This window comes from Labeo rohita, chromosome 10 (assembly GCF_022985175.1).
Source record: "Labeo rohita strain BAU-BD-2019 chromosome 10, IGBB_LRoh.1.0, whole genome shotgun sequence".
NCBI classification, from domain to species: Eukaryota; Metazoa; Chordata; class Actinopteri; order Cypriniformes; family Cyprinidae; genus Labeo; species Labeo rohita.
Genome location: NC_066878.1, coordinates 10,010,595 through 10,035,823, shown reverse-complemented (window position 1 = coordinate 10,035,823; position 25,229 = coordinate 10,010,595). Strand labels below are relative to the sequence as shown.

The 25,229-nt window shown below is 38.1% G+C and overlaps 2 protein-coding genes across 2 annotated transcripts in view; one reads left to right on the top strand and one right to left on the bottom strand.

Annotated features, from left to right (window-relative positions):
* Nucleotides 1-5,574: 5,574 nt before the first annotated feature.
* Nucleotides 5,575-7,102, bottom strand: LOC127172422 (basic salivary proline-rich protein 4-like). Its single transcript, XM_051121688.1, has 3 exons — nucleotides 6,711-7,102; nucleotides 6,311-6,497; nucleotides 5,575-5,970 (listed from the first exon to the last, which is right to left on the bottom strand). The coding sequence occupies exons 1-3, from the start codon at nucleotides 7,100-7,102 to the stop codon at nucleotides 5,575-5,577; spliced, it is 975 nt and encodes a 324-aa protein (XP_050977645.1).
* Nucleotides 7,103-17,636: 10,534 nt separating this feature from the next.
* The window catches only part of frem2a (FRAS1 related extracellular matrix 2a), an 84,033-nt gene continuing 76,440 nt past the window's right edge, over nucleotides 17,637-25,229 (top strand). Inside the window, exon 1 of the mRNA XM_051121722.1 lies at nucleotides 17,637-22,792. Within this exon, the coding sequence (XP_050977679.1) occupies nucleotides 17,794-22,792 (4,999 nt within the window). The 5' untranslated portion in view covers nucleotides 17,637-17,793. The remainder of the gene's footprint in view (nucleotides 22,793-25,229) is intronic.

The following is a 25,229-nucleotide window of genomic DNA, read 5'->3' as shown; positions in this document are numbered from 1 at the left end:
ACATTATTAGCTATAAAAAGGCATCTCGATTTCATTCCATTACTTGATATCCGGATTCATTTTAAATGTTTTGCGTGACATTTTTTTTTTTTTTTTCAACAAACAAATCTAATATCCAGCTATCATCAGCAGTGGAGTACTACTGTAGTCCCGGTGATGTTTACACATAAATAACAATGCCAAACAAATGGACTATGGAATGGAAAAGGCTATTAACATAACATGGAAACACCTTCAGAAGGGGGGTCATAGATCAGCATGAAAAGCACATGCAGCTGCAGGCTAATGTCACAGTGAGCGTCAGGGCGTGCTTGAAGAAAATGAAAAGCCCCAGACAGTTCAAGTAATGATAAAGCTCTTGTAGTAAAATGTCTCTGAAGGAATAGAAATGTGTGAGAAAGCTAGACATGCACAGAACATATTTCTGAACCAGGGTGCCCAGTGATGGTGCTGGTTTGGATTTCTCAGAACATTCTGGCAATGTTGTTGCATGAGTTTTGAACAAATATCTTACAGTAATAAAACAGAATGTTCAATATTATCTAGTCTTTATTAATGTCCTTAATAGTGCACAAAATCATTATTTCTACACTTTATTGTTTATTCAAATTAATACAAATACATTTTCTACTATAAATAATACAATTATTTATACTTATTTATTCAGATTATAGAACATTTGTTCAAAGAGATTTATATACTGGAAAGTTTGTTTTATAGAATATTTCTGTTAGACTTAAGTCAGTTTCTTTTTTTAATTAATGTAAATAATTTTTGACAGTATAAATTCTAAAATGATTTATTTCACTATTTTTGGGGATTATCATAGTTTTAAACAGTAGTAAGTGATTAATAAATGTTAATAGAAAGGTATGGTCTTTATTAACATTATAAAAATATTAGCAAACAAAAAACATTTTGAAATGTTTTTCACAGCACAGGGATGTGGTCTTTATTAATGTTCTAAAAATGTTAGAAAAAAAAAAAAACATTTATATATCATTCATGAATATTTTATCCCGCCTGAAACATTTTGGTCTGGAATTGGACTTTTTTAAAATGTATTTATTTATACGTTTGTTTGTTCGTTCGTTCATTAATTCAGTTTGAAAAATGATGTAATAATTTTCAGATAATATAATTATTTATGTTTATTTGTTTAGATTATAGGACATTTATTCAAAGGGAACTGGTCTTTATTAATGTTCAAAAAATGTTCTGAAAATTATAAAAAAAAAAAAAAAAAAAAAAAAAAGAAAGAAAAAAAAAACGCAAAACCTTTTTTTCCTAAAATGTTTTAGCTGGAAATTGGGTATTTATTTATTTATTTATTTATTCATTTATTCATTCATTCATTTTGAAAAATTATGTAAATAATTTTGACACTATAAATGATATAATTATTTAAATTTTAAAAAATTATAAAATGTATGTAAATAAATTTTACACTAGAAATAATACAATTATGTATGTTTATTTGTTCAGAATATTGGACATTTGTTCAAATGGATCTGGTCTTTAATAACACTCTAAATAAGGTTAACATTATTTATACATAACACATGAAGTGATTTTGTTTCTGCAATATTTTAGTTTGACAATGGATAATGGATTTTTTTTTATTTCATGTAAAATCATTTTCACTCTATACATAATAATATTATACATATAATGTTGTTATATCTATATGTATAAAATCAGCTCTGCAAAAACAATCCTGTTCTGGTCGAGGCTGCTAAAATGTTAATGAGCTCTGCTCTGCTCGCCCCGCCCCTCTGTTCTCTTTGTGGAGTGACGAGCCTGTTTACTTTAGCCGCATTTGGCGGTGTTTAGCCGCTAAACTTGCTAACTAGCACATTATTAGGAAAGGCGATCGTAAAGATTCATAAAAAAGCTTATACTCACTTCTGCTGTAAGTGAAGCTGGATCACGAATGATTTGCATGAACATAGACGGATATATGTAGCTCGGGAGGCGCATTCCCTTCACAAACAAACGTAATCCACTGCATCTTCAGCAGCTCAGATGTCGGGAGTAAATGACGACCACCATGTTCATTATTACATCCAGCAACACAACACCTCAATTGCTCAATCAGAGATATTCTTGTCTAACTTACATCCCTGCTCCAGCATCGAAACAATGGAGGTCGGACTGTTACAGCTGATATGAGGCAGGTTTGAGGTAAGACACTCATGTCAATCAGTTATCGTGGGAGCGGCCTCTGTCGGTGTGAGAATGGCTTGATTTGAAAAAGGGATATTATTTGTACAGATTAATTAAAAACCACTGCATGGATTTTTATCATTATAAGGCAGATGTGTACATACACTGCCAACACACATTAATGTTCAAACATCATGTAAAAGTAAACTTTGCATCCGATGACCCCTTTAAAATGTTACTTGTTGCAAAATGAAATTTTAAACAATTAAAACTGGAACATTCAGAGAACATTTGTTAATAAAATGTGATAATGTTACCAAAATGTTCTAGTACATGTTTGTTAGCTTGGGTAGAACAAAACATCCGAGCAAGGTTTCATAAATGTGATTTATGATAATTCAATCAACAAACACGATTAAGCTGGAATCCGATACAAATGCATCTCAAATAATGAGACGGCGGTGCGCTAAAATTCTCAGAACTCTTCTAATCCAGTGTAAGTTTCGATTCACTATTGTTTACCAAATGTTACAAGCATTTCAACCTAATCATCTCCTGATAAAAGTGTTACTTGATACCTCAGATTTGCTGAACCAAATTTGTGCATGCATACAAACAGCAGGCAAACACTTATGAAAGCAGTATTATGTCAGTCCACAGCATCGATCAGGCCCTCCATCTACAGCATGCGGCCTATAATTAACCTCATGCCTCTCTCTCTCTTTCTCACACCACTCCTCCTTCATTGCTTTCTTCCCATTACTTTAGACAGGAAAAGTATGATGTGGCGGCACCAATTATAACAGCCTATTTTCTTTAGTGGCTGTACAGAGAGCAAAGGCTTGAGGTTGAAAGTTGGCTGTAGAAAGCAGCAGCAGAGCTCTCCAGAGAGTCAGATTAGAGCGGTCAGTTTGCCCACTGCTTTTCTCAGCCTCATTAATGAGCATCTCACTCTGCCGCCGCTGATGTATTACTGTCCGTAAAAGCATTTTGGAAACCACAGATCAAACTACGATCCAGCTGAAGTACTTTGTCTATGTACGGAAGGATCCGATTACGGCTCGTGTAGTAATTTGCGAGCATGTTTGCTCGGTTTGATCCTCGTGGTGCTCCGAGCCAGGAATTCATTTGAGTGTTTAGCCGTTGTTAATATTGCGTGTGATCTTTGATTAGAAAGTCAAAAGAGCTTGTAATAAATCTGATAGAGGCTTGTTGCAAGCATCATTGAATCTTTTAGAGTGTTTTTTCCATGTCAGATTAACTTTAATAAGAATGGCAAAAGCCACTTACTTTACATATGACTTGTAATTATGGGATTGCAGTGAAGATATGTAGCTGAATTGAGCTCATTTAAAGGGTTTGATAAATGGATTCAGCCTTGAGGACTCATTTTTGACAGTATAAAATATATGATTTGTTTATTTCTTTTGATTATCATAGTTTTAATTAAAAAGGACATTCATTTAAAAGTATCTGGTCTTTTTTTCCTTTTGCTTTAAAAGCGTTAGCAAAAACATTGTTAATGGAATGTTTTTATGAAACGTTTAGTTTTTTAAATTTTATGTAAATTATTTTCACACTGTAAATAATAACATTATTTATGCTTATTTGTTTAGAATAACATTTGTTCAAAGGTATCTGGTCTTTAATAGCGTTCTAAAAATATTAGAAAAAAATTTAATTTATCGTTCTTGGAATGTTTTTTCTTATTATTAGCTTAAAAACGCTGCAAAAGACCAAGGATAAAGGAGGACTAGATCTGCCTAACTTTCACCACTACTTCTTAGCTAACAGGCTTCAACACATTTCAGGGTGGTTAAAACACACGCTCTTAGACGAGCCTTGGCTAGATGTAGAACAGGCATTATGCAATAATATAGAGATTTCGGATCTGCCATTCATTAGCTTGATCATCAAACGACACGTATGCTTCAAAAGCATCAGTATCAGCTCTTCTCTGACAGCATGGTGGGAGTTTCTAAAAATGACTGAGTCTTCACTAATCCCATGCAAACGTACTCCCATCTGGAATAACCCTGACCTATTAATAAACAATAATATGATAAACTTCACAGATTGGAGTTGTAAAGGTATTAAATACCTGGAACATATATTCGAAGGGACGGACTTTATTCCCTTTGACATATTAGTTAAACAATATGGGATTAACAAGAACAGATTTTTAGAATATCAACAAGTTAAATCTATAGTAAAAAGAAAATTTAAGTCTAATCATATCAAATTACAAATACCACCAAGTGTGGCAGAATTTCTTAATCTCAAAACCCCTAAATTACTGTCTAAAATATACAGGACACTTTCCAAAATAGATGAATCAGTATCGCTTCCTATTACAAAATGGGAGGCAGATCTATCAGTCAGCTGGGACCATAATTTTTGGTCTCAGATATGTTTAAAAACCTTTGAACTGATTAGAAATCCCAGTTTACAATTAATACAATACAAAATCCTGCATAGAGTGCACTACACAGGTCATCGGATGTTCAGGATGGGTTTTACAGCTTCTAACAACTGCTCACACTGTCAAGGCAATACACCTGACAATTATATCCACGCTCTATGGTTCTGTCCACCTGTTCAGAGGTTCTGGTACAGGATTTGTGAAGACTTATCAAAGTGTCTTAAATGTTCCATTCCAGCCTCTCCATCAGTCTGCTTGTTGGGCTACCTAGATGGTGTCACTACAGAAGATAATTCAATCCACATGGCTTACACTGCCTTATGCATTGCTAAGAAGACTGTCCTCATGAACTGGAAAAATAAAAATAATCTTAATATCAACCAATATAGAGATCGTTTGTTGGACTATATTAGTCTTGAAACAGCTTCTGCTGCCACATTAGATCAATCTCTCTGGGCTCCTTTGATCAGCTCCATCACCTAGTGTGAGTGGGGGTCACGGTTCTGTCCGGCTTTGGTTTTTGTTGTCGCCGTGGGGGGGCCATATGGGCTGGGGGCATCTGGGAGTTCCCTAGGGGTGGGTTTCTTGGGGGGTTCGGCGCTGGGGCTGCGGTCCTGGCCTGGATGGGGTGTTGGTGGCTCTTGGGTGTTGTTTTCTGGCGGCTGCATGCGGCGCTGCTGGGGAGGCCTGTGCCGGCGGACGTAGGTTGCCGGCCTGGCGGCCGTACTGCTCCGGGGTAGGTCCGGGGGGGGCTTGGGGTTCTGGGGCCGCTCTGCCACCGGGCTGGGATTCCGGCTGGGCCTGGGGGCTTGGGTCCTGGTTGGTGTGCCGCCGGGAGCGTGGGTTGGTGCATGCGCTTGGGCTCGGCCCTGGTGCGGGGGCCTTTGACGCGTCGGTGGATCCGGTGGCCTCTTTAGCTGGTAGGGACGTTGTTACCATCTGTCAGTATCCACTCTGCAGGGGGGCAATATAGGCGGAGGACGGACTTAACCTGGGTGTCTATTGTCTTCTGTAGTCTGGGAGTTGACTGAATGATGGGGTGGGGGTAGTTTTCCTCTGCTGTGGGGTCCGGTGGGCCGCCCGGGCTGCCGTGGGCCCCGGTCTGGATGGGCCTGGGCCCCGGTCTGGATGGGCCTGGGCCCCGGTCTGGATGGGCCTGGGCCCCCTGCCCTGGGCAGATTTGGGGCAACGGGGGTGCCTATGGGGGTCAGCGGGGAGCTGGCTCCAGGGGGGGGTACTTTGCCCCCTCCAAAGATTTCCTCCCCATCCCTAATGCTTCCCTTCTCCCGCTCCATCACACCAACATACAGGTAGGGTTTTGGGGTGCGGGTGTGTTGCTGGGATGCAGGGGAGGTGGTACTCCTCTGTCTCCTTGTGGCCACCTGCATCTCAATCATACATCACAACTTAGACACTCTCATTACTTACTGTCACATGACACATACATATAGGGCCTTGGGGGTGGGCACACTGAATGGCATCCAGGGGGCGGTCTGTTCATTCAGCCTTCTCTCTGGTGCTGGTGCCCACTTCTCAATTTTAAGTTACACATAGACATTGAGGGCTCTTGGGGAGGTGCCGATGTGACACGAGCTGGCGGAGGGTGGTTAGTGTCTTGCCCCTCCCCTGTTTTAAAGCACTTTAGAACAACACACACCAACACTACATTTGAGCGGGTGAGGTGAGGCATGGGGTCTTCTTTTTTTTTTTTTTTTTTCACACCCCTGTTCTCTGTTCTTTGTCCGGGGCTGGGGGCTGTGAGGACGAGCTGGCCATCCGGTCGGGGTCTGGGCTGGTGGTCTTCTCTGCTGCTGCGGGGTACCGGGGTGGTCTTCCTGTCTCCACGCCAGAGTGAAGAGGGTTCAGCTCCGGGGTCTGGCGCTGATTGCCCCTCTGGGGGTAGTGGTGCCTGGATCCAGGAGTATAGAGTACAAATGGGGAGTGTGATTGTGGGTACTGTGTCCATTTTTGTATGTCTACATGTGGGGCGAGTGCGTGCATATTTGTTTGCGTGCATGAGGGTGGGAACGTGTGCTTGTATATATGTGTGCCTGTTTGTCTATGTCCATGTGTCAGGTCAGGCCTTAGACTCCGCCTCACTCATCATCTCAGGCCCCCCCACCACGCCCTGCCGGTGGAGGATGCCCCCGGCCGCCGGTGCGTTGGTGGTTTCTCGCTCCGGGCGGGATGCTCGGGTGAGCGCTGGCCCGATCTCGGCGGTTGCTTGGCGGGGCCTGGCCCCCCTGGCTTTGCTGGGCCCCGGCTAGGGGGTGGGGGGCCCTTGGATCGCCGGGCCCAGGGCCGGTCTGCTCTGGTGTGGCCGGCTGCCGGCGGAACCTGCGGGCTTGCCGCCACGCCCCCCTGGGACGTCTGCATTGTGGCTGCCGGATGATCCCCCTCCGGGCCCTCCTCTGCCCTTTTCTGGGTGGGGGCCGCGGTTGTCCCTGCGGTGGTTCTCCTGGGACTCTCGTGCTCGGGGGGGCATCCGGATGTTTGGGCCCGGGTCTCCTCCATGTCTGCTTCATACCTTGCGGGGCGGGGCTGTGGTTCCCCACACACACTATTAAACATTTACATGGAAGAACCTTATGAACACAAACGCGCTCACACACACAGGTGTGCACACAGGTGTACACACAAGCATTCACATTGGTGTAAAAACAGGTGCTCACAGACACACACTGTCTTGATCTGCTGTTGCTTCAAAACATGTTTTGTAATATTAGTTATGTGTGCTGCACAATAACATTTAACATGTAGTATTTACTGTGATTTATATAGATGTTGGTTGTTGCTGCAGTTACTCTGCTGTTGTGTCTTCTGTTGTTTTCTCCTTTTGTCAGCAGGTATGGAAGCAGATTATCTTTTTTTGATCTTTCTCTCTTTCTCTATCCTCCTTCTCCTTTTTTTTTTTTTTTTTTTTTTTTTTTTTTTTTTTCTTTTATTTTTTCTTCTTCTCTCTCTCTCTCTCTCTCTTTCCCCCTCTTCTGTTGACTTTCTCCCCAATTTTTATTTTATTTTATTTTATTTTTTTTCCCCGTTTTCTCTATCCCCCCGGTCTTGTCTGTAATAGTATGGTTAAATAAAAAGGTACATAAAATTAAATTAATTAAAAAAAAAAAAAAAAAAAAAGAAAAACAGTGCCACAGTTAAATTTTGTCTGTATTATTTTTTTTTTTCAAAAAAAAAAAAAAAAAAAAAAAAAAAAAAAAGCGTTAGCAAAAACATTGTTAATGGAATGTTTTTATGAAACGTTTAGTTTTTTAAATTTTATGTAAATTATTTTCACACTGTAAATAATAACATTATTTATGCTTATTTGTTTAGAATAACATTTGTTCAAAGGTATCTGGTCTTTAATAGCGTTCTAAAAATATTAGAAAAAATTTAATTTATCGTTCTTGGAATGTTTTTTCTGAAATGTTTTAGTTTTTTAGACTATAAATAACATAGATATAAATAACTGTTTATTTGTTTAGGTTATCATAGTTTTAATCATATAAAATTTGATTAATTAACATTTGTTAATTCAGAGAACATTTTGTTAATAATTTATTTTAAATTATTTTATTTGTCCAATAGTGCATGCAAGCACATTATAGCCTACAATAGTTGCAAAACTGTTCTTTTATTTATTATTTTTTCTGAAAGTAATTAAAATATTTCCATGGTAGTGATATTTACCGTACATTTTTTCGTTGTTGTTGTTTAAACATCATGTTTCTTTTTTTTTATCTCAAGCTTTTTATAGCACCAAAAAAAGTAATTAATTTCAATAATTTAAAATAATAAATTAAATAATTAAATTAAATTAAAATTCTAAAATAAAATATTTTTTGTGCTCCTGGAATAATTAATTTTTGAAAAATTAACCATTTTCTATAAAATATTATTTGATATTACATAGTAATTTTAGTTTAGTTTCGTTTAGTTTTGTTTTCTTCATAGATCATGTTTCATTTTTTGAATCTCAAGCTTTTTTTATTAACACCAAATAACAAAAAATTAAATTAAATTAAATTAATTAAACTAAATTAAATTAAATTACATTAAAAAAAATTAAATTACATTTTTTGTGTCCTGAGGTTGTCATAATTAAAAAATAATAAAAAATAAATTTCAACGCTATAAAATATTAAATTATGTATTTACCATAATTTTTAATTTTTTCATGTTTCAATTTTTTTCCCCGCAAAGCTTTTTATAAAACCAAAAACATAATAAAATAATAAAATACTATTTTTTTTTTTTTTTTTTTTGTGGTGGGGATAGTCATCATTTTTTGAAAAATTAACCATTTTCACACTATAGAATATTATTTGATATTACAAAGTGATATTTACCTTGCATTTTCTTCGTTTATTTCATAGATCATGTTTCTTTATTTTTAATCTCAAGCTTATAAAATAAAAAATATGTTTTTATGTGCTGTGGATAATCATAATTTTCACACTGTAAAATATTATTTGATACTACAAAGTGATATTTACCTTGCTTTTTCTTCTTCATCATATTTCATTTTTTTTAATGTCAAGCTTTTTGCAACACCAAAAAAATTAAATTAAATTAAATTAAATTAAATTACATTAAATTACAAAATAATTTTGTATGGTGGAAATGCCAAAACAGCTGCAGGAGAGTCATATTTTAAAATAAACTTAAATAATACAAATTTATTATTTTACACTTAAAATATTGACATGATTTTCATAGTATGTATATACCAAATAACTACAAGAAACACTTGACACTTGACATACTTTTTCCACCCTGCCTATTAAGTGTTTATACAAATGATTCATTAAAGTCATGATGTACAAATGTAACATTTGTAGTTATTTGTTTAGACAGGCTTTGTTTAGATTTGTTTGACTTGGAAGTTAAGATCAAATTTCATGCATAACATTAGTTAAATCACCAACATTTTCCTTCTTATCTGCATATTAGCATTTGAGATGGAATATAATGGACTTCTACTGCAGTCCATTATAAATCGTCTTTTTTCCTCCATCATGACTTTAAATGTGCAGGTCTGACCTTCTCACACTGCGTTACTTTGAAAAGCATTACCCAACCTTTGCTGGAGGCTGGATTCTCTCTCAATCACCACAGTCAGATTCAACATGAGGGTCTGACCTGAAAAAACTGTATTTCATTCTCTCGGATAGTGATATTAGAAACTATTAGTTCTCTGATGTGGCACGGTCCTTTCTGGTTGAGCAGATCTTCGCCTGTGGCCTCTCCTGATACCCGTGAGTCCATCCGTCCACCCTCCACAGGGCCTGCATTAGATCTAATTTTAGATTAGCAGCTTCTAATGGAAATCCAAGCGACCTTTCACCGACAGGGTCTGAACATGCGTGAAAGACAAACATTTGTTTCAATCCTTCACCTCCCTTGATTCGTCTCCACTCTTGTTCAGGCTTATTCTTTCAATTTCAACCTGACACTGTAATAGCCTTTGAAAGCCTGCTATTTTTGGATCAATTCTGTTACCAGCTGAGACATTACTATTCTTTGGATCATTAGTGAAGGCTGGACAATAATACAACAGTGCCCTCTTCTGGACCATCCACCTTATTGCATGAGGATTTGGACATTTGCCACGAAAGCTGTAATGATGCCTAATTATAACCGACTGCCATAGAGCTGATGAGGTCGGTACTTCTCAACCCCTACAATCAGAGCCCTTTATGTAACACTCAATTAATCTCTCAAACAGGCAGTAGCATACGAGTTTTCTCTCTTCTGCAGGTTACTTTTGAAAATTAGCCTCGGTAATGCCAGCAGGTGACATTGCTGGCTGCCAATATATAACCTCACTGACTCATATGTGCCTTTTGACTGTACATTAAATGTGTAACTTACCATTTATCGGTGGCCGGAAGCGGCTTGAGACGCTACCCTGGTGAAAAAACCAGCATATGCTGGTAGGTATGTTTTGATGCTGGTTTAAGCTGGTCCTTTGCTGGTTTTTGCTGGTCAAGAACCAGCATGAACCAGCAAAGGACCAGCATAAACCAGCATCAAAACATACCTAACCAGCATATGCTGGTTTTTTCACCAGGGTAACTTGTCCTTGAACTTCGACAGCAGTCGTGGAAATAATGTCGTCAGTCCGTTAACATGCACTTGTACACGTAGTTATGATACAGAGAATAAAGTGCAAATGAGGCACTAATGAGGGCTGTTCTAGAATCTCTGAGAAAGATATGTAAATATTTACTACGGAGTGTGACATTTACAAAAAGGGTAACAGTTTAGTAATTAAACTACTCCTCCCCTCACTCCCGCCAGCAGCGCTAATGAGAATTAGCCTAAAATGTCATTTTCTGTGTATGGAATATCTGCATATTTCCTTAAAAAAAAATCTGAACCGTGATAGCACACGTACATCAGGGAGACGTCTATTTGACGTCTGCATTTACATCTGCAAGACGTATTTTTTTAGTGTTTGCTCATCTGCCATGCATCTATAGGACATTTATCAGATGTCAAATAGACGTCTAGATGTCTTTAAGATGTTTATGAGTTAGAATGTATATAAAACTGACATCTTACAGACGTTTGTCAGATGTTTGTACACAGCAGATGCTTTCCAGATCAAGTGATCTTTAACAGACATCTTGCAGACGCATATGTGCTATCTGGGAACTTTCTGAAGTAACGTATAGAGTTTCGCCATATTTAGGGTCTGAGCACTGCAGTGCTCAGTTTATTCTCCATGTGTTCTCTTCCATGAGTTGTGTTCCATTACTCTTACGAAAATTATCCATGGTTTTACTATAGTAAAAGTGTTGTAGCCAGGGTTTTTTGGCATATTGATTGCCTTTTGTATAACCACATTTTTACAAATACCATGGTTAAACTATGGTTAGCACAGCAGAACCATGGTTAATTTGTGGCATAATTAATTGGTTAATTTTTGTAAGGGAGCTTCTATTACATTTATTTATTCAGCATATGTAAACAAAGGAATTCAGTAATAAAAACTTAAAATTATGCTCAAAATAAAATGTCCTCTTTTTTACGTTTTTCATTACAGACAGAATAAGAAGCAGACAATAATAGAAAGTGTGTTCATGACACATCATCAATCGGCCATATTGGCAGCACTGAATGTAAACAATGCCACTGAACAGAACAAAACACACATATTTTGCTGATTATTGCTGCTGAAAATGTCAATTATTGTCATGTTTTGGGCTGTGCTAATCGGTCAGACTGGGAAAAAAACATTTGGATTACTATATACTACCAAAGGTTATAACAAATCAAGGATTGAGTGCAAAAAACTGTCTGAGGAACAAAATGCGTTTGTAGTTGGCCAAACTTAACCAGGCTTTCCACAGCAAGAATCTTGACAACATTCGAGTTTGTTCTTATCATTTCTGGTCAGGTAGGTGAAATATTAGCCTAATATCTTAATTAATACTGCTTGTACATATCTTTACCATCTATTAACTTTAGTTTGCCAAAATATTGTGCCCTTTGCTGCGTACTAAGTCCTTGTCTATATGATTTAGCAGCTTCCACATGTTTTTCCATGGTTTGGACAGCATCAATTAGCAGAACAACATATTCAGTAGTACATTTACTGTACAAGCCATGCTGACCAGCTGACTATCGCCGATGTGGCCGTGCATCCGGGTAACAGACTAAATTGTGACGTAAGTGAAAAACCCTCTATATAGGATTGATGAACTCATTGATCTTATAAAGGCCTTTATATGACACGTCGTATTAAGCCAACAATTACTTTTTAGCTCATAATTTTGTCTTTTTATCTGATAATTAGTACTTTTATCTCATAATTTAGACTTTTATGTCATAATTGTGAATCAAAATTATGATATACAAAAGCATGATTTTTTTCCTTTGTCACATGTGGCAGAAATGGTCTTCCGTAAGAAGTGTATATGATGCTGAATATGCAAATTTTGACCTAGAATCTCATATGCCTGACTGCTTATCTTGTAATTTCAATTTATATCATAATTATGACTTTTAATGTCATAATTGTGACTTTTTAATCTCAAAATTAAGACTTTTATGTTACAATTCTGATTTAACAAAGCATATTTTTTCACATGTGGCAGAAATGGTCTTCCATCATTTTTTTTTTAAATTGCTAAATATAATTATACCCTATCATCTCATAAGTGTGTAATGTGAGGAACAAGGAATGCTGGAAAAGATGAGGATGTAGGAGCAAGCCCAGATAGCACACGTACATCTGCAAGATGTCTGTTAAAAAGATCACTTTATCTGGAAAGCATTTGCTGTGTACGAACACCTGGTAAACGTCTACCCACCTTTTTCCTCCCGTAAGCATGGGCATGGCCATTTATAAATTTTATGGGTCTGGCTTCCGGTCTCATCTGCGCCCGGCTATTTTTAGCTGTCCAAAACAGCTCATTTTGCTGCTTGATATTGCAAATTAGTGTGTCTTACCATATTATTTTAGTGTATTATCCTAATTCTGAACGGTAAAACTGTTTGTAGTGCAAACAGTTTTACAGTTTACTGCACATTGTTATTCTTCTCGTTATTTCCCTATAGCAGCTAATGAACCAGAAGTCTCGCCAAAAACGAAACTAACAGCAAACACTGGCTGAGAGTACAAGTAAAACAGAAGTGCTAACAACCTGGAGAGACTAATCAAGGGGAACTAATGAACAAACAGACTACAAACTGACTACAAAACCACAAGAAACAGGAAGTGACATAAAAGTCCTAAACAAGGCGCAGAAAAACATGTAACAAAAGTGTGACTTCCGATCCTAAAAATTTGATTTAAGTGATGATTATGACATCATTTAGACTTTTTATCCCAAGATTAATGTTAAAATTATGACTTTTTATGATTTAACAAAACATGCCTTTGTGGCAAAAGTGTACATTTATAGGCCTGTGTATATCATTTTAATTATGTTATATTGTTTCTTCATTTTTTATTGTTCTATGCTGACAATTTATACCAGTTGGAAAGAGAATTTTGTTAGAATGGCAGCTGTTCCTCAGAGCAAACACTTTTCTTGTATGAACTGAGCCCAGTGGAGCAGTTGTAACTCATGCATTGTTATTTATCTCCATACAGATTTCTAATTTGAATCTAAAGCTTAAAGGTGCGTAACACCTTCCCCACTATCCTCATGTCTTTAGCTGTGAAACACATGATGTTAAACGAACATTTAGACAACACTGGCTTTCCCTTCCCTTCAAGCATCTGTGACAGAAATGGCAACAGTACTCAAGAGGAACAAGTGACCTTTCAGAAAATACACTGTAAAGTTCTGATATTCCCACAAATCCCTTAGATGGTGTTTTACTAGTTTGCAAGGCGGAAAGATGCACCTTTAACTTCAACAAGGTATTTTTAACTGTGATGTAGCTTCTTCCAGATCCACTGGGGGGACAAAACCTAGAAAATATTGTGTTATTGTAGACCTAGTACCAAGATAGTGTTCCACATATCTTTTCTTTGGCATACCAGGAGCTTTGTGGGTAATCTGTGTCTTTAATAATCTTACGGCAAGAGATAAAGAGAAATAAACAAACTCCATCTGTGAAGAACCTCATTTTAGATGAATGAAGAAATTTAACATCTGCACAAGGTCATGTCACAAATTTACTTTGAGAGTAATTAAAAAGAAAATCCAGATTCTGAAATAATTCTTGTTTAAAAATCAAATGTCTGGTTTGAAATTGGTTTGATTCATGACTCACTCTGTGAGACTGTCTGACAAGTCGGCATTTTTAAATGTGTTTTGGTAGTGTATACTATTTTCCATTATAATTCTGAACATTTCTCAGTCTGCAGTCATGCCAGATGACAGACTGTCACCACAGGAAAACAGAAGGAACCTGGGAATGGACATCCAACAGCTGTGAACTTTAAAATGAGTGGGCTGCCTTTTTTTGAAACGTGTGGTTAGATGACGTCATGTATGTATAAAAATTAAACCTTCTAAGATAACAAATAAATAAACGTTTTTGTCACTTGTGTATGTTATGTCAATGGACAGCTCAGGGCATGACGGCATTAATTTTAATGCCCAAATATACGTATCATTCAAACATCACTTTAAACAGTCACATTTTTGTTTCTTTTCTATGTTTTTAAGTGTCCCACTTTTTGCTGCACAGCAGACTTTTCAAGGTACTTTTAGTCCCTTTGGACAAAGTTTGTTATATTCTTGATTACAGAGATTAGAGGTCTGATTGATTCTGTCTACCTCTACCAATAAAGTGGACGCGTTTTCCCAGGGCTACATTGAGACAAAAAATTAAATTGAAAAACTGAGATGGGGAGAGAAAATACCAAGACTCTAACTCAGTCGAGCAATCAGGAGTTTTTATGGTGCCTGAACAGATGATTGATTACAGGTTTGAAGGTTTGTGGGAAACAGTCATTCTCAGAGAGTACACCTGAAAACACTGACTGTAGTCTTTCATATTGTAATTATAAAACACGTGTCCCAACAAACTTTTGAAGACGCTCGCCTTTCTTCCTCCTGCATTTTTCTTGAACCCCAAAAAATACACACTAAAACACTTTGGTCAGCCTGACAGTATACTATCATTTAAATATTTGCAGTAAAAAGACCTGACTATAATTTTCAATTACTTTAAATTAATACATTTAATACAAAAAGTCATAAAGTTATTGCCTCCAGTGGGACAATATTAACCTACTGTATCTCACATAAGAGCACACATAATTGATTTTTATATTAAATAATTAATATATATTAATATTGCAGTATATTTTTCAACTTCATATCATACTTTTAGGTGTCAGGAATAATAGACACTTAAAGCAAAACCTGTACCTATAATGGGTTACGTCCTTTTTACTTAAACGTATTCATAAGCTAAAGTCAAGAACAGTCTTTAATCTCTAGACACTTTAATGAGACAATGTTCATTACATCTTTTAAATATTCAGTACTTCAAATCAGTCATACAATTTTTATTTCATAGCTAGTTTTGCCCTGACCTCATAGCTAAAATAAGATTAAGTCTTTTATGGCTCCCAGTGACACTGTGAGTATGTAATGCTTATATTAACTCTTAAATGGTTTCTGTGTCCTGGGGGTTACAGATATTTGAGAGGCTGGAGGGAGGAATACTGAGTGGATGGGCCTAATATCGAAGTAAAATATTAAAAAGGGGCCCTGAGTCAGGTCAAGAGGCTTAGAATGAAAAACCTCCATCATTAACTTATCATCTTCATCTGACTTTAGGGTAAATGGTATTCACCTTTATACATTTAGCTTGTTTTCATCCAAAGCATTCAAGAGTCACAGTATTATCAATTATTGCATTCCCTGGAATCGAACTCATCACCTTATTGTTGCTAATACTATGTGTGAAAACAGTTATTTTGATGTGTGTGTGTTTTTTAAAAAACAATAACTTTGTTTAGTATTTTATGTTCCTGCCCAGATAGCAAATTGGTTTTGGGACAGATCTGACTGAGTTTTGGCTGTGAGTTTGGCCCACATATCACATGAAATAACGACCCAAGGGTGGCCCAAATGCGGTTTGCCGAAAGTCACCCAAACCAATGCTGGAAACACACCAAAACTCACCCACAACTTCACAGTGTCCCCAAAAATCTGTCATAACTGGCCCCAACAGTGCTGGGATTCCCAGATGTCAGCTGGACAAGATCCAAACTGCCACCATCTTTACCCCAGAAAATTCATCCAGAAGCTCAGGAAGACTGGACCAATATGTTACCCTGGACCAAAGAAACAGTCATAAGGGACCATTTTTAAAAATAATTGTAAATTGATGTATGTTTTGTTAGGATAGGACAATATATGGCTGAGATTTGAAAATCTGGAATCTGGGGGCTCAAAAAAATCACCTTTAAAGTTGTCCAAATTAAGTTAAAAATATATAAGTTTCAAATATCTTCATGGAACATGGTCTTTACTTAATATACAATTTTTTTTGGCATAAAAGAAAAATCGATCATTTTGACTCATACAATGTATTGTTGGCTATTGGTACAAATATTCCCCTGCTACGTATGACTGTCAGATATTATGCCAGAATCCCCAAAACTAAACCAAAAATTATCCTATATAACATTTATATATCGTGCATGGTATAATAAAAGAAAGAGACTACGCAAATGCAGTATAGTGTTTTATTGATGCAGAAAAAAAAAACATTAATCTCATCCAGATAACAGGAGAAATAAAAACGATGGAAAAAAGATAACCGAATTACAGTTATCAGAATAGGGCAAAACAAAAGCAACAAATAGGCACTATACAAAAATAACAAAAAATAAGAGAAACCAAATTAAATTGTTACAAACAATAAAGCAATAATACAGTCTAAAATATGGAACTGAGTTGCGCATATGAGATGATACACAGAAACCAACAAAGTACAAATGAAATACAACTAATATTTCCAGATGTGACAAAAGTTGCAAAAAAAAGGAAGAAAGATTCAGTCATATTCGATTGCCTGTTTCTTATATATATATATATATATATATATATATATATATATATATATATATATATATATATTCACTATTAAGTCAAAACACTATGATTGATGATCACACACCATTTAATTATAACAGTAATTATAACAGCATGCCCTTTGGGAATTAAATCAACAACTTATAGATAAAATAGACACAAGTTTAAATTCAAATGCATTATAACTTTAGACAGCAGAAAAGATCAAATAAAATAATGGATATCCAAGGGGGAAAAAGAGACTTTGACAACTTAAAATCAGTTGTTTTGTTTAATAAAATAAAATCAACTTTACTGAGAAAATACGGAATAATTCATTCCATGAAAGTAATTTAGAGAGGTACAACTGTACCCAGACGCGCCTGTCAGTTTTACAGCACAACTAAAAGAAGACAAATCCTGTGAGAACATCACCTGCGAACGTGGGAATGCAACTCTCCGTCCAATAGAGTGAGGCTGTGGGCGTGTCCTCCCGCTGCCATCCGTGCACAAGTTAAAACTGAGCTCGGGCTGAGTCTGTGGGAATGCCGCGCGAGCATCCTGGCGCGCGTGTGGGATTTCTGAACTTTCTGTATTTGCCTCCTTTCCCCTCCTGGATGTAAAGCGTAAGAGCGGAAAACCCCATCGAGCTCCATTTGGATATTTCAATTCAACCCAAGAACCTCCTGTGGCTGCGTACATTGCGCGTTCAGCATGGAACTTCATAGATTTCTCATTCTCTTGCTTTCATTGACAGGCAGTCCAACGCGAGGAGTTGAAACGCACGGATTGTCGTACGCGTACACGCCAGAAGTCTCCGAGGACGCGATATTGGTGGCAAACAACGGCATACACGTGCCTTTCGGGAGATCTGTTTACATCGATCCGATCAACGACTTGGTCATTGAAGTTCAGCCTGGAGACAGGTGCACTATCACCGTTCTGGAAAACGATCCGCTGTCTCAGAGACCGGGACATGTCTCTCCTAAAAAGTTCCCGTGTGAATTTGGTCCTAACGATGTGAGATACTCTCATTTCGGGTCTAGGAGCCCTGCGGGGGACAGGGTGAAGCTGCAACTCAGGTATGACACTCAGACTGAAACTATTATCATCCCCTTTATGCTAGAGGTGGAGGTTGTTTTCACACAGTTGGAGATTGTTACTAAGAACATGCCTCTTGTTGTTGATAAACTGCGTGGTACTAGTAATCCAATCGGCAGAAAGGTTTTAGACTTCACCTATGATAAAGACTCTGAACAATGTGAGGTAACATCACTGGTTGCCAGCAGTACACTTCCTAGATATGGCAAAATTGTTGATGAGACCAAACTGGAGAAGATGATGGACTGCGACCTGTTTCTCAAATCAAATATCCGCTATGAGCACACGTCTACTCACAAGTCCCCTAATAAGGATTACATCCCAATGGTTGTGGAGCTGCGGAGCAAAGAAAACAATTTACTGAAACAGGAGTTCTTCCATGTGATGATTCGAATAAAAGAGGGAGAGGAAAACACTCCCCCCAGACCGAGTTTTGTGGCCATGATGATGATGGAAGTTGATCAGTTTGTTATGACAGCTCTAACTCCTGATATGTTGGCTGCGGAGGATGCAGAATCCAATACTGATGATCTGATTTTCAACATCACCTCTCCTTTGTCCTTTGAGGAGGGCTATATTGTGAGTACAGATGATAGGAATTTACCTATCACATCCTTTTATCAAAGAGATCTCAAAGATCTGAAAATCGCTTACAAACCTCCCTCTTTGGACTCGGATACTGAGAGGATCTTTCAAATCGAGTTTGAGGTCATAGACACAGATGGTGGCATTTCAGATCCTTTTGCTTTTATGATTGTTGTGAAGCCCATGAATACATTAGCGCCGGTAGTCACTAAGAATACCGGCCAGCTTTTATATGAAGGCCAGTCTAGGTCTTTGTTTACTCAGAACAATTTAGAAGTAAGTGATGAAGACAATCTGGACAATGTGAGGATTACAGTAGTTGATGGACTTCGTCACGGCCACTTAGCTGTTTTGGGCACCAACAGGAAGTATTTTACACCGGCTGATCTGGAGGTCGGCGTTGTGGTTTACCAACATGATGGCAGTGACACGTACAGTGATAATATAATATTCAGAATGTCAGATGGCAAGAATGATGTAGAGTTTTTGTTCCCCATCACAATCGTACCCACAGATGATGAGCCGCCTATTATAAATGCAAACACAGGGCTGATATTATTCAAAAATCAAATGGTGCCCATTTCACAGCTCATGCTTAGTGCAGCAGACATCGACTCGGAAGATTCCACTATTAAATTTACAATCGAGCCTCCATTTTCTGCTATTGGCGAGGTCGTGGTGAGGCAATCAGAAGCACCCAAGGACCCTTCCTCCTGGAAATTTAATGCAGAAGATGGTGTGTATGAGAAAGTAGTGACGGAGTGGCTTCAAAAAGACATCACAGATGAAAAGCTCTTCTACAGGCATACAGGTCCACACATCACAGAGACAGTTACTGATCAGTTCGTTTTTAAAGTACAAGATGATGCCGATCCTCCCAACCGATCTGGTGAGAATTCATTTATTATTAAAATTTTACCTATCGATGATATTCCACCCGTGCTGTTCCCAGGCACTACTTTGCAGATGACGGTACATGAGTACCAGCTGACTCATTTGAACAAGAACGTTCTTCGCTACACCGACATGGACTCTGAAGACCGTGACCTGAAATACACAATAACTCAACCGCCAACTGACACCGATGAGAACAATCCTATTAAATTTGGGTCTATTGTTTTGACTGACACCCCCGATACTGACGTAACAGAATTTACCCAAGCACAAATTAACCATCATAAGATTTCCTACAGCCCACCAGACCTTGAGCTTGGCATCACACCTCATGTGGTGCAGTTCCATTTCACAGTAGAGGACACTGCTGGAAACAGTGCTAATGGAGTTTTTACAATTTTCCTCCAGCCTGTGAACAACAAACCCCCACAGATAACAAACACTGGATTCACAGTCCTTGAAAGAGGGGTGCATGTCATCACAAGTGCCGAACTTGACGCAAATGACCTTGATACTGACATTAAGGCAATTTCATTCACGCTGAGCCAAACTCCACAGCACGGCCATGTTCAGCAAACCTTTGCTGACTTAAAAAAAGGAAGTAGTTTCAAATTGATGGATATCGCTGATGGAAAAGTGTCGTATATCCACAACGGGGATGAAACGACAAGTGACTCTTTTAAATTGGATGTTAGTGATGGTGTTCATGTTGTAACGATAACTGTGAAGGTAGCAGTAAAGCTTATTGATGATGAAACACCAACGCTCAGCCTGACAAAGGGCACCTTTGGCTCTCGTTTGGACGTTCTGGAAAATGGTGCCACAGAAATTACCACAAGTGTCATCCAGGGAAAAGATGAAGACACTGATGACCTAAGGTTGACGTTCATTGTAGAAGAAGCCCCTACGTTTGGAGAAATTCTGGTGAGTGGAGTTTCCTCAAGCAGATTCACCCAAGCTGATATCATCAGTGGTCTGGTTGTGTATGCTCACACCAGTGGTGAGATTGGACTCGCATCGACAGAAGACTTTTTCAACCTGACCCTCTCTGACATGTCTGATGAGTGGACCGTGGGGGGTAACCGAGTAAACGGAGTACGTGTTCATGTCACCATTCTGCCTGTAGATAACCAAACTCCAGTGGTTACAGTTGGCAGTACCTTTACTGTCTTTGAGGGGGATAAAAACACAATTGGCAGGCATCAGATAAGAGTTGAGGATGCAGACACCCCAACTGAGGACATTCTGTGCACCATCATTGTTCAGCCCACATCAGGATATGTGGAGAACATCTCTCCAGCACCAGGCTCTGAAAAGTCAAGGTCGGGAATGGCAGTAAGTGCTTTCACCATCAGAGATGTGAATGACGGTCATATTCACTATGTCCAAAGCATACATAAAGGAGTTGAGCCAGTGGAGGACAGGTTCACGTTTAGATGTTCAGATGGTGTGAATTTCTCCGAGAGGCAGTTCTTTCCAATTATAATTATCCCTACCAATGATGAAAAACCAGAGATCTTTATGCGAGAGCTTGTTGTAATGGAAGGCATGAATGTTATCATTGACACACCTCTATTGAACGGGGTCGACGCTGATGTTCCTGCAGAAGAGTTGACGTTTATCATCACCAAACCCCCAAATCATGGCTTCATCCTTAATCAGCTTACAAGTGGCTCTGTCCCAATCACAAATTTCACTTTGGAGCAAATCAAGGAAGCCTCCAGCATAATTTACGAACATGATGATTCTGAAACCACTGAGGACAAGTTTGACGTTCTTCTTACAGATGGGAAGCACTCAGCTGAGGCGACCATCATGATCATGATTATCCCTGTGGATGATGAAACGCCAAGGCTTGCTATTAACGATGGGCTTGAAATTGAGATTGGTGAGACAAAAGAGATAAACGGTAAAATACTGAAAGCTACAGATCTGGACTCGGATGACGAGTCCCTCACTTTCATCATTCGCTATGGTCCCGGCCAAGGCTTCCTTTATAGAAAATCACCAGGATATGTGGAGAAAAGATCTGCTGGGTCTCTAGAGAACATAACAGTTGGTATGAATTTCACGCAAAATGAAGTAAACAAAGGTCTCATTTTCTACACTCACAATGGACAGGAAGGCATTCGAGACCTTGTGAAGTTTGATGTAACAGATGGCATCAATCCTCTTATTGACAGATACTTTTATATCACCGTGGGAAGCATTGACATGGTGTTTCCTGATGTCATCAGCAAAGGGGTGTCTCTTAAAGAAGGTGGCAAAGTGACACTCACGACAAACCTTCTCAGCACTAGCGATCTCAACAGCCCTGATGAGAACTTAGTCTTCACCATCACAAGAGCACCAGTGAGAGGGCATTTGGAAAGCACAGATACGCCAGGCATGCCTATTGTGTCCTTTACCCAATTACAGCTAGCTGGGAGCAAGATCTACTACATTCATACCGCCGATGATGAAGTCAAGATGGACAGCTTTGAGTTTGAGGTGACCGATGGCTACAACCCCGTGTTCCGCACGTTCCGTGTTTCAATCGTTGATGTTGACAATAAAAAGCCGGTGCTGACCATTCATGACCTTCTAGTGAGCGAGGGACAGAGCAAACTCATTACACCCTTTGAGTTGACCGTTGAGGACCAAGACACAGCTGAGCACCTACTTAAGTTTACAGTGACCCAACTACCCATTCATGGCAAACTGCTTTTCAATAACAGTCGACAGGTGACTTCGTTCACAAAGCAGGACCTGAATGAGAATATGATCAGCTACAAACATGATGGTACCGAGTCAGACAAGGACAGCTTTTCTTTTACAGTCACTGATGGCACCCATTCTGATTTTTTTGTCTTTCCCGATACCATTTTTGAGACCCAAAGGCCTCAGACCATGAAGATTACAATTGTGTCAGTGGACAACGATGTGCCTCAGATTGTGGTTAACAAAGGTGCACCGACTTTAAAGGTCTTGACCGGAGGTCACTTAGGTTATCAGATCACAAGCAAAGTCCTGAAGGCAGTGGACAGAGACAGCAACCCTGAGGCTTTGGTTTTTTACATCACTGCACAGCCAGAGCATGGCTACCTAATTAGCCTGGACAGAGGGAATGACTCAATCAACGTCTTCACACAAGGTAATGTGTCATGTTCTTACCACCTATGATTGGTTCCTGTGAAATCTTGTTACTTTTTCCATTCTATGTGCTAGAACTGTGCAGTGCAATGCTCTGTAGAACCATAATTTGAAGATACACATGTAAGAATTGTCTCTGTAAGAAAAGCTGTGTTCAGGACAGCTTCTCTGCTCTTATTAATGCTTGAAATAATGTAGGTTTCATCAGAGAACAGCCACTTTGGCCTTTGCCGAGAGCACAAGCTGTAAGATGTGTCTGTCTTTTAGCCTTCGGCTTAAATTCTTGATGAGACAACTAGAGCGTTCACACATCTCCTTTCAATTATTAAGTTCTCATACTTTTGCCTTCTAACGTCCCTGTAGTGAGAAAGAAGTTACTGGTTACAGGCAAACCACATTTTAAAAAGAGTTAAAGGTGAAGGGTGTGATATTTCCACCGCTAGCCATAACAAACGGACTTGCGATCTGTGGGGTTCTTTTGTGCATCTTGACTGAAAAACACAGTAAGTGCATTGTATCAAATAATTAATTTAAATGTAAGTCCATAGTAGTTAAGGCCACCTAATATAAAGTAAGTACTTTTTAAATAATGTTAGGATTCTTTGTTTTATAATTTCATTTAGAAGTTTACATGGTTTTTGCAGTATCTGTAAAAAGTTGAAAGATGATAAAAATGATAAAATCTAATCCTTTAAACGATCTGATCCTTCAATATAACTTTATATAATTATTTTTGTCTTAACCGTCAATAAATTTAAATTATTGTTGTTTAAAATATATAAAATGTTGCATTAAATTAAACAAAGCTATAAATGGTTAATATAAATATTAATCCTATATAAATACAGTTGAAGTCAAAAGTTTACATACACCTTGCAGAATCTGTAAGATTTATTATTTTACCAAAATAAGAGGGATCATACAAAATGCAAGCTATTTTTTTATTTAGTACTGACCTGAATAAGATATTTCACATAGAAGATGTTTCCATATAGTTCACAAGAGAAAATAATAGTTGAATTTATAAAAATGACCCTGTTCAAATTACATACAGTTGATTCTTAATGCTATGTTGTTACCTGAATGATCCACAGCTGTGAATCAACCTTGTTTGTCCTAAACAATTAAAATGCCCGTCATTCTTCAGAAAAATCCTTCAGCTCCCACAGATTCTTTGGTTTTTCAGCTTTTTTGTGTATTTGAACCCTTTCCAACAACGACTGTATGATTTTGAGGTCCATCTTTTCACACTGAGGACAACGGAGTGACTCATAAGCAACTATTATACAAGGTTTAAATGCTCACTGATACTCCAGAAGGAAAAACGGTGCATTTTGAAAGGGGTTGAAAACTTTTTGAATTTGAAGATAAGGGTAAATGTAACTTATTTTGTCTTCAGAGGAACATGTAAGTATCTATAGCTTCTGAAGGGCAGTACTAAATGAAAAACAAAAAAGTGACGTTTAGGCACAAGAAGAAAAATGTACACATCCTCATTCCATTCAAAAGTTTACATCCCTGGCTCTTAATGCACTGTTTTTGGAGCATCAGAGAGTATTTGAACCTTAAGTAATAGTTGCATATGAGTCCCTCCGTTGTCCTCAGTGTGAAAAGACAACATACAGTTACTGCTGGAAAGGGTTCAAATACAGAAAAATGCTGAAAAACCAAAGAATCTGTGGAACCTGAAGGACTTTTCTGTAAAACAGCAGGCAGTTTAACTGTTCAGGACAAACAAGGGACTCATGAACAACTATCACCAAAAAAAAAAAAAAAAAAAAAAAAAAAACACAGCTGTGGATAAATCAGGTAACAACACAGTATTAAAAATCAAGTGCATGTAAACTTTTGAATGGTTATTTTTATAAATTCAATTATTTTCTCTTGTGGACTTAAATGTCTTTTATGTGAAAAATCATATGTATGCAAACAACATTTTTTTTTTTTTTTTTTTTTTTTTTTTTTAAACTAGCCTGGCTTTTCGATTTTAAAAATATGTCTCTTGCACATCCCTATAGTACCCATCAGCCAGAATAAGAAGTTGTGTATTAATCAGCACCGGTTCATGGCTTCTTAAGCATAAATGCACTCCTTCAAACATGAGAGCATTAGTGAGAAGATGTAAAATCCATGTCAGGCTAACTTAGTCTGAAATGTGCCCCAGACTTTGGCAGAGGCAGAAGTGTAAGCGGGAGAGACCTGGCAAACCTGACTTGACCTCATCAGTATGAGCAGTGAAGCAGAAGGGACAATCACTTCTCTTTATTTACTTTGCCCTTTCCCCATATTCTGCTACCGCTTGCTCTTTGGCATTTGCTAAATATTTTACGACGAGAGTGTGTGCTGGCGATGAAAAAGGACATTTTATTTTCAATATGAAAAGCGGTTTCATCCATGCATAAAGAATCACAGGTTTACATTTTTATGAGGCTTCTTCC

Bases quoted from the DNA above. Each gene is read 5' to 3' on its own strand.
- LOC127172422 (XM_051121688.1), bottom strand. From the start codon at position 7,102: ATGGAGGAGACCCGGGCCCAAACATCCGGATGCCCCCCCGAGCACGAG. The intron at 6,498-6,710 runs GTGGGGGGGCCT...TCCTGGATCCAG, and splicing joins TCCTCCACCGGCAGGGCGTG to GCACCACTACCCCCAGAGGG. The intron at 5,971-6,310 runs GTGTGAAAAAAA...ATTGAGATGCAG, and splicing joins ACAAAGAACAGAGAACAGGG to GTGGCCACAAGGAGACAGAG.